This window comes from Ranitomeya variabilis, chromosome 5 (assembly GCF_051348905.1).
Source record: "Ranitomeya variabilis isolate aRanVar5 chromosome 5, aRanVar5.hap1, whole genome shotgun sequence".
Classification (NCBI taxonomy): Eukaryota; Metazoa; Chordata; class Amphibia; order Anura; family Dendrobatidae; genus Ranitomeya; species Ranitomeya variabilis.
Window position 1 is genome coordinate 451,112,405 of NC_135236.1, and position 13,541 is coordinate 451,125,945.

The 13,541-nt window shown below is 43.5% G+C and overlaps 1 protein-coding gene across 1 annotated transcript in view; it reads right to left on the reverse strand.

Annotated features, from left to right (window-relative positions):
* The window catches only part of PLXNC1 (plexin C1), a 551,210-nt gene that overhangs the window by 294,808 nt on the left and 242,861 nt on the right, over positions 1–13,541 (reverse strand). The window contains exon 11 of the mRNA XM_077265401.1: positions 12,973–13,140. Coding sequence (XP_077121516.1) covers positions 12,973–13,140 — 168 coding nt within the window. The remainder of the gene's footprint in view (positions 1–12,972; positions 13,141–13,541) is intronic.

The window sequence follows — 13,541 nt, forward strand, 5'->3', positions numbered from 1 at the left end:
AACTTGGCAAGCTGGTACACGTTCCATGTATGGCCCACGTGCTGAACTTGGTTGCACAGCATTTTTTTTAAACATACCAACATGTCAGCACCCATTTCCGAAAGTCATCCAGGCTTTCGCCGGTCTGGCTGCGCTGCAACAGTGCTTTAATTTGCCTCGTCACCGACTGATTTTTAACCTGCGGACACCCTGGAATTCGACATTTCATATGCGTCAAAGGTTTAGTGAACAACAGTGGGCAGTAGCTGAATTCCAGCTTTTCAATATCCGTAAAAGTAACACTCAGCTCCCACACACTACATCTGCTGAGTGGGTGTGGATCACTGACATATGTGAGGTTTTTTAAACTGAGTTCTGCACCAAGAGTGCTAATGACGCTATTGTCAGCAAAACCATGCCGCAGCTCTGTTTATTAAAACGTTCACTGCAGAATCTGAAAGAGGAAGCTTTGAATGCTGAGCAGGTGGCTATGGAGCAAGATTTTACATTGGCTGATACCACGCAGTCCAGCCTCAGACAATATTCTCAGGCCACATTGGGAGATGACGAAGAACAGGAGGAGGAGGATGAGGAGGATTGTTATGGTTCTCAATGGCAAGAGAACATAGCCCAGCAAACATAAGAACTAGCTCTTGGAAGGATGGAAACTAAACTGACCATGAACTAAACCTGCCGCACAACTAACAGTAGCCGGGTAGCGTAGCCTGTGTTTTATCCCTAGACGCCCAGCGCCGGCCGGAGGACTAACTAATCCTGGCAGAGGAAAATATAGTCCTGGCTCACCTCTAGAGAAATTTCCCCGAAAGGCAGACAGAGGCCCCCACAAATATTGGCGGTGATTTTAGATGAAATGACAAACGTAGTATGAAAATAGGTTAAGCAAAATTGAGGTCCGCTTACTAGATAGCAGGAAGACAGAAAGGGCACTTTCATGGTCAGCTGAAAACCCTATCAAAATACCATCCTGAAATTACTTTAAGACTCTAGTATTAACTCATAACATCAGAGTGGCAATTTCAGATCACAAGAGCTTTCCAGACACAGAAACGAAACTACAGCTGTGAACTGGAACAAAATGCAAAAACAAACAAGGACTAAGTCCAACTTAGCTGGGAGTTGTCTAGCAGCAGGAACATGCACAGAAAGGCTTCTGATTACAATGTTGACCGGCATGGAAGTGACAGAGGAGCAAGGCTAAATAGCGACTCCCACATCCTGATGGAAACAGGTGAACAGAGAGGATGATGCACACCAGTTCAATTCCACCAGTGGCCACCGGGGGAGCCCAAAATCCAATTTCACAACAGTACCCCCCCCTCAAGGAGGGGGCACCGAACCCTCACCAGAACCACCAGGGCGATCAGGATGAGCCCTATGAAAGGCACGGACCAAATCGGAGGCATGAACATCAGAGGCAGTCACCCAAGAATTATCCTCCTGACCGTATCCCTTCCATTTGACCAGATACTGGAGTTTCCGTCTGGAAACACGGGAGTCCAAGATTTTTTCCACAACGTACTCCAACTCGCCCTCAACCAACACCGGAGCAGGAGGCTCAACGGAAGGCACAACCGGTACCTCATACCTGCGCAATAATGACCGATGAAAAACATTATGAATAGAAAAAGATGCAGGGAGGTCCAAACGGAAGGACACAGGGTTAAGAATCTCCAATATCTTGTACGGGCCGATGAACCGAGGCTTAAACTTGGGAGAAGAAACCCTCATAGGGACAAAACGAGAAGACAACCACACCAAGTCCCCAACACAAAGCCGAGGACCAACCCGACGCCGGCGGTTGGCAAAAAGCTGAGTCTTCTCCTGGGACAACTTCAAATTGTCCACTACCTGCCCCCAAATCTGATGCAACCTCTCCACCACAGCATCCACTCCAGGACAATCCGAAGATTCCACCTGACCAGAAGAAAATCGAGGATGAAACCCCGAATTACAGAAAAAGGGAGACACCAAGGTGGCAGAACTGGCCCGATTATTGAGGGCAAACTCCGCTAAAGGCAAAAAAGCAACCCAATCATCCTGATCTGCAGACACAAAACACCTCAAATATGTCTCCAAGGTCTGATTCGTCCGCTCGGTCTGGCCATTAGTCTGAGGATGGAAAGCAGACGAGAAAGACAAATCTATGCCCATCCTAGCACAGAATGCTCGCCAAAATCTAGACACGAATTGGGTACCTCTGTCAGAAACGATATTCTCTGGAATACCATGCAAACGGACCACATTTTGAAAAAACAGAGGAACCAACTCGGAAGAAGAAGGCAACTTAGGCAGGGGAACCAAATGGACCATCTTAGAGAAACGATCACACACCACCCAGATGACAGACATCTTCTGAGAAACAGGAAGATCCGAAATAAAATCCATCGAGATGTGCGTCCAGGGCCTCTTCGGGATAGGCAAGGGCAACAACAATCCACTAGCCCGAGAACAACAAGGCTTGGCCCGAGCACAAACGTCACAAGACTGCACGAAGCCTCGCACATCTCGAGACAGGGAAGGCCACCAGAAGGACCTTGCCACCAAATCCCTGGTACCAAAGATTCCAGGATGACCTGCCAACGCAGAAGAATGAACCTCAGAAATGACTTTACTGGTCCAATCATCAGGAACAAACAGTCTACCAGGTGGGCAACGATCAGGTCTATCCGCCTGAAACTCCTGCAAGGCCCGCCGCAGGTCTGGAGAAACGGCAGACAATATCACTCCATCCTTAAGGATACCTGTAGGTTCAGAATTACCAGGGGAGTCAGGCTCAAAACTCCTAGAAAGGGCATCCGCCTTAACATTCTTAGAACCCGGCAGGTAGGACACCACAAAATTAAACCGAGAGAAAAACAACGACCAGCGCGCCTGTCTAGGATTCAGGCGTCTGGCGGACTCAAGATAAATTAGATTTTTGTGGTCAGTCAATACCACCACCTGATGTCTAGCCCCCTCAAGCCAATGACGCCACTCCTCAAAAGCCCACTTCATGGCCAAAAGCTCCCGATTCCCAACATCATAATTCCGCTCGGCGGGCGAAAATTTACGCGAGAAAAAAGCACAAGGTCTCATCACGGAGCAATCGGAACTTCTCTGCGACAAAACCGCCCCAGCTCCGATTTCAGAAGCGTCGACCTCAACCTGAAAAGGAAGAGCAACATCAGGCTGACGCAACACAGGGGCGGAAGAAAAGCGGCGCTTAAGCTCCCGAAAGGCCTCCACAGCAGCAGGGGACCAATCAGCAACATCAGCACCCTTCTTAGTCAAATCAGTCAATGGTTTAACAACATCAGAAAAACCAGCAATAAATCGACGATAAAAGTTAGCAAAGCCCAAAAATTTCTGAAGACTCTTAAGAGAAGAGGGTTGCGTCCAATCACAAATAGCCTGAACCTTGACAGGATCCATCTCGATGGAAGAGGGGGAAAAAATATATCCCAAAAAGGAAATCTTTTGAACCCCAAAAACGCACTTAGAACCCTTCACACACAAGGAATTAGACCGCAAAACCTGAAAAACCCTCCTGACCTGCTGGACATGAGAGTCCCAGTCATCCGAAAAAATCAAAATATCATCCAGATACACAATCATAAATTTATCCAAATAATCACGGAAAATGTCATGCATAAAGGACTGAAAGACTGAAGGGGCATTTGAAAGACCAAAAGGCATCACCAAATACTCAAAGTGGCCCTCGGGCATATTAAATGCGGTTTTCCACTCATCCCCCTGCTTAATTCGCACCAAATTATACGCCCCACGAAGATCTATCTTAGAGAACCACTTGGCCCCCTTTATGCGAGCAAACAAATCAGTCAGCAGTGGCAACGGATATTGATATTTAACCGTGATTTTATTCAAAAGCCGATAATCAATGCACGGCCTCAAAGAGCCATCTTTCTTAGCCACAAAGAAAAAACCGGCTCCTAAGGGAGATGACGAAGGACGAATATGTCCCTTTTCCAAGGACTCCTTTATATATTCTCGCATAGCAGCATGTTCAGGCACAGACAGATTAAATAAACGACCCTTAGGGTATTTACTACCCGGAATCAAATCTATGGCACAATCGCACTCCCGGTGCGGAGGTAATGAACCAAGCTTAGGTTCTTCAAAAACGTCACGATATTCAGTCAAGAATTCAGGAATCTCAGAGGAAATAGATGATGAAATGGAAACCACAGGTACATCCCCATGCGTCCCCTTACATCCCCAGCTTAACACAGACATAGCTTTCCAGTCAAGGACTGGGTTATGAGATTGCAGCCATGGCAATCCAAGCACCAACACATCATGTAGGTTATACAGCACAAGAAAGCGAATAATCTCCTGGTGATCCGGATTAATCCGCATAGTTACTTGTGTCCAGTATTGTGGTTTATTGCTAGCCAATGGGGTGGAGTCAATCCCCTTCAGGGGTATAGGAGTTTCAAGAGGCTCCAAATCATACCCACAGCGTTTGGCAAAGGACCAATCCATAAGACTCAAAGCGGCGCCAGAGTCGACATAGGCATCCGCGGTAATAGATGATAAAGAACAAATCAGGGTCACAGATAGAATAAACTTAGACTGTAAAGTGCCAATTGAAACAGACTTATCAAGCTTCTTAGTACGCTTAGAGCATGCTGATATAACATGAGTTGAATCACCGCAATAGAAGCACAACCCATTTTTTCGTCTAAAATTCTGCCGTTCACTTCTGGACAGAATTCTATCACATTGCATATTCTCTGGCGTCTTCTCAGTAGACACCGCCAAATGGTGCACAGGTTTGCGCTCCCGCAGACGCCTATCGATCTGGATAGCCATTGTCATGGACTCATTCAGACCCGCAGGCACAGGGAACCCCACCATAACATCCTTAATGGCATCAGAGAGACCCTCTCTGAAATTCGCCGCCAGGGCGCACTCATTCCACTGAGTAAGCACAGCCCATTTACGGAATTTCTGGCAGTATATTTCAGCTTCGTCTTGCCCCTGAGATAGGGACATCAAGGCCTTTTCCGCCTGAAGTTCTAACTGAGGTTCCTCATAAAGCAACCCCAAGGCCAGAAAAAACGCATCCACATTGAGCAACGCAGGATCCCCTGGAGCCAATGCAAAAGCCCAATCCTGAGGGTCGCCCCGGAGCAAAGAAATCACAATCCTGACCTGCTGAGCAGGATCTCCAGCAGAGCGAGATTTCAGGGACAAAAACAACTTGCAATTATTTTTGAAATTTTGAAAGCAAGATCTATTCCCCGAGAAAAATTCAGGCAAAGGAATTCTAGGTTCAGATATAGGAACATGAACAACAAAATCTTGTAAGTTTTGAACTTTCGTGGTGAGATTATTCAAACCTGCAGCTAAACTCTGAATATCCATTTTAAACAGGTGAACACAGAGCCATTCCAGGATTAGAAGGAGAGAGAGAGAGAAAGGCTGCAATATAGGCAGACTTGCAAGAGATTCAATTACAAGCACACTCAGAACTGAGAAAAAAAAAAAAAAAAAAATCTTCAGCAGACTTCTCTTTTCTCTCCTTTCTCTGTCAATTAATTTAACCCTTTTGGGGCCGGTCAAACTGTTATGGTTCTCAATGGCAAGAGAACATAGCCCAGCAAACATAAGAACTAGCTCTTGGAAGGATGGAAACTAAACTGACCATGAACTAAACCTGCCGCACAACTAACAGTAGCCGGGTAGCGTAGCCTGCGTTTTATCCCTAGACGCCCAGCGCCGGCCGGAGGACTAACTAATCCTGGCAGAGGAAAATATAGTCCTGGCTCACCTCTAGAGAAATTTCCCCCGAAAGGCAGACAGAGGCCCCCACAAATATTGGCGGTGATTTTAGATGAAATGACAAACGTAGTATGAAAATAGGTTAAGCAAAATTGAGGTCCGCTTACTAGATAGCAGGAAGACAGAAAGGGCACTTTCATGGTCAGCTGAAAACCCTATCAAAATACCATCCTGAAATTACTTTAAGACTCTAGTATTAACTCATAACATCAGAGTGGCAATTTCAGATCACAAGAGCTTTCCAGACACAGAAACGAAACTACAGCTGTGAACTGGAACAAAATGCAAAAACAAACAAGGACTAAGTCCAACTTAGCTGGGAGTTGTCTAGCAGCAGGAACATGCACAGAAAGGCTTCTGATTACAATGTTGACCGGCATGGAAGTGACAGAGGAGCAAGGCTAAATAGCGACTCCCACATCCTGATGGAAACAGGTGAACAGAGAGGATGATGCACACCAGTTCAATTCCACCAGTGGCCACCGGGGGAGCCCAAAATCCAATTTCACAACAGAGGATGAGGAGGAACAGGAGTTTTTTGTCTGCGCTACAGAGGGGACTTTCAATCCCAGCTTCATTGCTGTTCAGCATGGATGGCCTGAAGAAGAGGAGGAGAGGATGGTTGGTGTTCGCCCTTTTGGGGACACTGAACGTTTGACTGTTTGTAGTCTACCACACATGGCACAGTTCATGTCAAGATGCCTTTCCCAGACCCTCTCGTGAAATACATTTTGTCCACCATGAAATGCTGGCTGTGCACCTTTCTTGACCCATGGTACAAGGAGAATCAGCCAAACCCATTTTGTTCTGGAAGTCACCTCCTATTCTTCCTACTTCTGCAAAAGTACTTAGTGTTCATATATGTATACCCCCAGTGGGTAATGTCTTTAAATTTGTAAACCTTTGTACATTGTGCAATGTTGAAACTTGTAGTCCCTAGCTCTAGCAATTATAATAACGACAACATTTATTGTGAGGTCCCCAACACAGTCTCTTTCAGCGTGTATGATACAGACCCCTTGGGTAATTTTTGGAAACCTTTGTACATTTTGTACATTGTGCAGTGGTAAGCCTTGTACTCCCTATCTCTAGCAATTATAATAACTACAAAATTTATTGTGAGGTTCCCATCATGGTCTCTTTCAGCTTGTATAATACTATGATACAGACTGCTTAATTCATTTTTTGAAGCCTTTGTACATTGTGCATTGGTGAAACTTGTACTCCCTATATCTAGCAATTATAATACAGTTATATGAAAAAGTTTGGGCACCCCTATTAATCTTAAGCTTAATGTTTTAAAAAAAAAATTTTTTTGCAACAGCTATTTCAGTTTCATATATCTAATAACTGTTGGACGCAGTAATGTTTCTGCCTTGAAATGAGGTTTATTGTACTAACAGAAAATGTGCAATCTGCATTCAAACAAAATTTGACAGGTGCATAAGTATGGGCACCTCACCAGAAAAGTGACATTAATATTTAGTAGATCCTCCTTTTGCAAAAATAACAGCCTCTAGTCGCTTCCTGTAGCTTTTAATGACTTCCTGGATCCTGGATGAAGGTATTTTTGACCATTCCTCTTTACAAAACAATTCCAGTTCAGTTAAGTTTGATGGTCGCCGAGCATGGACAGCTCTCTTCAAATGATCCCACAGATGTTCAATGATATTCAGGTCTGGGGACTGGGATGGCCATTCCAGAACAGTGTAATTGTTCCTCTGCATGAACGCCTGAGTAGATTTGGAGCGGTGTTTTGGATCATTGTCTTGCTGAAAGATCCATCCCCTGCGTAACTTCAACTTTGTCACTGATTCATGAACATTATTGTCAAGAATCTGCTGATACTGAGAGGAATCCATGCGTCCCTCAACTTTAACAAGATTCCCGGTGCCGGCATTGGCCACACAGCCCCAAAGCATGATGGAACCTCCACCAAATTTTACTGTGGGTAGCAAGTGTTTTTCTTGGAATGCTGTGTTTTTTTGCCGCCATGCATAACGCCTTTTTGTATGACCAAACAACTCAATCTTGGTTTCATCAGTCCACAGGTTCTTCTTCCAAAAAGAAATTGGCTTCTCCAAATGTGCTTTTGCATACCTCAGCCGACTCTGTTTGTGGCGTGCTTGCAGAAACGGCTTCTTTCGCATCACTCTCCCATACAGCTTCTCCTTGCGCAAAGTGCGCTGTATAGTTGACCGATGCACAGTGACACCATCTGCAGCAAGTTGATACTGCAGCTCTCTGGAGGTGGTCTGAGGATTGTCCTTGACTGATCTCACCATTCTTCTTCTCTGCCTTTCTGATGTTTTTCTTGGCCTGCCACTTCTGGCCTTAACAAGAACTGGATCTGTGTTCTTCCATTTCCTTACTATGTTCCTCACAGTGGAAATTGACAGGTTAAATCTCTGAGACAGCTTTTTGTGTCCTTCCCCTGAACAACTATGTTGAATAATCTTTGTTTTCAGATCATTTGACAGTTGTTTTGAGGAGCCCATGATGCCACTCTTCAGAGGAGATTCAAACAGGAGAACAACTTGCAAGTGGCCACTTTAAGTAGCTTTTCTCATGATTGCATACACCTGGCTATGAAGTTCAAAGCTCAATGAGGTTAAAAAACCAAAAAAAGTGCTTTAGTAAGTCAGTAAAAAGTAGGTAGGAGTATTTAAAACAAGAAAATGATAAGGGTGCCCATACTTTTGCACCTGTCAAATTTTGTTTGAATGCAGATTGCACATTTTCTGTTAGTACAGTAAGCCTCATTTCAAGGCAGAAACATTACTGTGTCCAACAGTTATTAGATATATGAAATTGAAATAGCTGTTGCAAAAAAAACAATTTTTATAAAACATTAAGCTTAAGATTAATAGGGGTGCCCAAACTTTCATATAACTGTAACTACAACATTTATTGTGAAGTCCCCATCACCGTCTCTTTCAGAGTGTATGATAAAGACCTGTTGGGTAATTTTTGGAAACCTTTGTACATTGTGCAATGGTCAAATTTCTACTCCCAATCTCTATATATTATATTATTATAACACTTTTTTTTATTGTATTGCCCTTCTCACTGTCTCTTTCAGCGTGTAGCTTGATGTTGATTTTTGGGTCTGCACTTGGACATTGTGGAACATCAATGAATTAACCCCTTCATGACCGTGGGATTTTTCGTTTTTCCGTGTTCGTTTTTCACTCCCCTCCTTCCCAGAGCCATAACTTTTTTATTTTTCCGTCAATTTGGCCATGTGAGGGCTTATTTTTTGCGAAACGAGTTGTACTTTTGAACGACATCATTGGTTTTACCATGTCTTGTACTAGAAAACGGGAAAAAAATTTCAAGTGCGGTGAAATTGCAAAAAAAGTGCAATCCCACACTTGTTTTTTGCTTGGCTTTTTTGCTAGGTTCACTAAATGCTAAAACTGACCTGCCATTATGATTCTCCAGGTCATTAGGAGTTCATAGACACCTAACATGACTAGGTTATTTTTTATCTAAGTGGTGAAAAAAAATTCCAAACTTTGCTAAAAAAAAGAAAAAAAAAAATTGCGCCATTTTCCGATACTCATAGCGTCTCCATTTTTCATGATCTGGAGTCGGTTGAGGGCTTATTTTTTGCGTGCTGAGCTGGCGTTTTTAATGATTGCATTTTGGTGCAAATACGTTCTTTTGATCGCCCGTTATTGCATTTTAATGCAATGTCACGGCAACCAAAAAAACGTAATTCTGGCATTTCGATTTTTTTTTTCGTTACGCCGTTTAGTGATCAGGTTAATGCTTTTTTTTATTGATAGATCGGGCGATTCTGAACGTGGCGATACCAAATATGTGTAGATTTGATTTTTTTTTTTTATTGATTTATTTTGATTGGGGCAAAAGGGGGGTGATTTAAACTTTTATATTTTTTTTATTTTTTTCACATTTTTTTAACTTTTTTTTTTAACTTTTGCCATGCACAGAAGCAGGCACAGCACGATTGCCTCTGCTACATAGCAGCGATCTGCTGTTCGCTGCTATGTAGTAGAAAATCAGGTGTGCTGTGAGCGCCGACCACTGGGTGGCGCTCACAGCTACCGGCGATCAGTAACCATAGAGGTCTCAAGGACCTCTATGGTTACAATGTAGAAGCATCGCCGACCTCCGATCATGTGACGGGGGTCGGCGATGCGCTCATATCCGGCCGCCCGGCCGGATGCGGTAGTTAAATGCCGCTGTCTGCGTTTGACAGCGGCATTTAACTAGTTAATAGCGTCGGATGAATCGCGATTTCACTCACCGCTATTGCGGGCACATGTCAGCTGTTCAAAACAGCTGACATGTCCCGGCTTTGATGCGGGCTCACCGCGGAGCCCTGCATCAAAGCAGGGGAGCTGACCTCGGACGTACTATCCCGTCCGATGTCAGTAAGGGGTTAATATGCTCCACACACTTCTTCAGGTTTCAGTCTTACACAGAATAATAATATGAGTATTGAAATATGCTCTATATAAATGCTGCTAGATTGGAAATCTTACAGGCACATTTCTTTATAAAGGGAAATTTGACATAATACCTCTGTTAGCATATGCCATATACTGCTGACATGTGCAGCACTCCAGTAGGTGGGCGGAATGCCTGGGTACAAAATCTGTGTCTCAGGTTGAAAAGACTAGCCTTTCCCCTGTGTTACATCCTTCCCAATCTGCGGTCCAGGAAGCAGGCGCTGAGGCCTCTTCCCCACAACCTGCAGTTGCACATACAGTAAGCACATTCAGCAACCATGTCCACTTTTTGGTCCCAGCTCAGTGTTCAGTTGTCCCTTGTCAGCATATATGTCTCTTCCCAAATTGTTTCTTAGATAGGGCATACATATTCAATAACAGTAATAACAGTTTACATTGTCCGGTGCTGGCCAAAGACAATTCCTGGCTTAACCAGGCTCTTAAATGAGAATAGTGTCTCTTTGTTAGACAGTCTCTACCCTTAAATTTTCAAAATTTTGGTAAAAAAAAGTGGTGGTGGGGTATTGGCCAGTGTCTGTGCATATTAAGCAGGTCTTAGAGACTGGGTTAATATGCTCCACAGACCTATTCAGGCTGCAGTCTTACACATATTGGAACGTTGTTATTGCCATGCTAACGCCTTTACCTGAGCTCTGTAGCACTGCCTGTCACCTGAATAATACACTCCACAGACTTCATCACTCTCTTTGACAAATTCTGTAATTATGTCGCTGTTGCCCAAAACCATGGAAACGATACATTCTGCCTGGTTCGGTAGTTTCCAGAAGAAGTGCGTAGGCTTGTGCAGCTTGGTCAATGGCACTCCGGTCTCTTTCCCTTGAGGAGGCTGCTTCAAAGTAAAATGAAGCTTGTACATGTTCCTGACATTGGTTTCAGGCCTGACAGACTGACCACAATACAGGTCCTCGCTTGTATACACTGTATTCAGAATGTAATTCTAATGCTTTTAGTGTCTGGTAGAATCCAACTTACTGACATTAATTATACAGCTCCCTCAACTCCTGTATTATATTCACCTTACAAAGGCTTCAACCGCTATGACAGTGGCTCCATTTTGATCTGGTGGCCAAAATGAACTGTGGAGCTCTCAAAACTCAGGTTTCACGGCACCTGCTAGTCCTATGAAAATGTGAAGAGAGGGCCGCATATTGACATGGCGGTGGACATGGTGGTGGTGGCAGGCAAAGCCCAGAATTCAAAATGGGCATTGTAAATTGCTGGGGAATATGTATTCCACTATCTAGGAAACAATATTGAATGAGAGCGGGACCTCCCAAATGTAGGATTGAGAGCTCTCCTAAATGTATGATACCGGGTCATCTGAGGGCCTTTCCAAAACTCAGGTTTCACAGCACCTGCCAGCCTTCTGAAAATCTAGTTCACACTAGACCTTGGAAATCAAGGTCCCAGAGTCTGGAGTGTAGAGGCACACAATCCAACATGCTTGAGGTCTAGTGTGAAGTTTCCACAATCAGTGATGCTTTTATCAAGACCAAAGTCAGCTCAGCTGTCTACCAGGAAATTTTAGAGCACTTCATGCTTCCCTCTACCGACAAGCTTTTTGAAAATGGAAATTTCATTCTCCAGCAGGACTTGGCACCTGTCCACACTGCCAAAAGTACCAATACCTGGTTTACAAACAACAGTATCACTGTGGTTGATTGGCCAGCAAACTCACCTGACCTTAAACCCATGGAGAATCTATGGGGTATTGTCAAGAGGAAGATGAGAGACACCAGACCCCACAATGCACATGAGCTGAAGGCTGCTATCAAAGCAACCTGGGCTTTCAAAACTCCTCAGCAGTGCCACAGGCAGATCGCCTCCATGCCACGCCGCATTGATGCAGTAATTGATACCAAAGGAGCCCCAACCAAGTATTGAGTTCATTTCCTGAACATACATTTCAGTATGCCTACATTTCAGATTTTAAAATCATTTTTTCAAGCTGGTGTTATAAAGTATTCTAATTTATTGAGATAATGACTTTTGGGCTTTCATTTGCTGTAAGCCATAATCATCAACGTTAACTGAAATAAACACTTGAAATAGATCACTCTGTTTGTATTGGCTCTACCCAATGTGAGTTTCACTGTTCGTATTGAAGAACTGAAATAAAATAACTTTTTGGTGACATTCTAATTTTGTGAGACGCACCTGTAGTCAACATGGTAAATAACCCCCCAAAAAAACTATTGTAGAATTGCACTTTAGTAAAATCAATGGCACCATACAAGAGTACAACTCATCCCATATAAAAGAAGCCCTTGTATGGCTATATTGATGGAAAAGTAAAAAGTTATGGCTCTTGGAAGAAGGGAAGGAAAAAAACTAAAGCAAAAAAATGGAAAATGGCCATGGTGTGAAGGGGTTAATGAATCGGTCCTATTGTCCTGATTAACAAAGGTGTAAATCCCAGGCATTTTAATAGGTTAATAGCAGCACAAATTGAAAATTTCAACAAGATCCACAAGCCACGTAATAATATTAACTCTTTCCTAATAGCAGTTGTTGGGGTAAGCAAGAATCATGCAATACCATGGTAAATATAAGCAAGTAAAATGTAATTTTAGTTGTCTTACCTGAGCCAGAAAGTATTGGGAACAACGCCAGAACATGACACTGATACATATGTAATACTATTGAGGTAACAATATAAGCTAGTAGAATGTAATTTTAGTTATCTTACCTGAGCCAGACAGTATTGGGAACAATGCCAGAACATGACACCGATACATATGTAATGCTATTGCGGTAACAATTCCCACTGAAATCTACGCAAAGCCTCTTGACTTTATTCTCACTTTGCGGCAGGGATATCAGGGCATGTGTACTGTTTTTGTTAAACACTTTCAATCTGAAAGGAAAATTAGGAAAAGAGAAGTGTAATGGTTTCAATACATTTCGACAACTATGACTTAGTTGTGATACATTTTAACGTTCCATACAGAATATGTTTTTTTTTTACAGTGAGTTCCTATTACAGATGAATGCCTTTGCAAACATCCTGATTGTGGCCATTGTTGGGCAAACATCTCCTGAGCGGGGGTCCCTGACAATAGGCATAAACGTATTGTGTACCTAGCCTAGCATCCTGCCACTGCAGGAGCAGATATCAACTGATTATTGGGGGTCAGTGGCTTACCATCATATGGCTGGTATAAGGCCCATGAGTCGTAGGAGGCCCAGAGTCGGCACCACTCCTCCCTTGGATGCAGATTTAATTGAAAGCAATGATGGAACAAAGCTCTTTTTTAC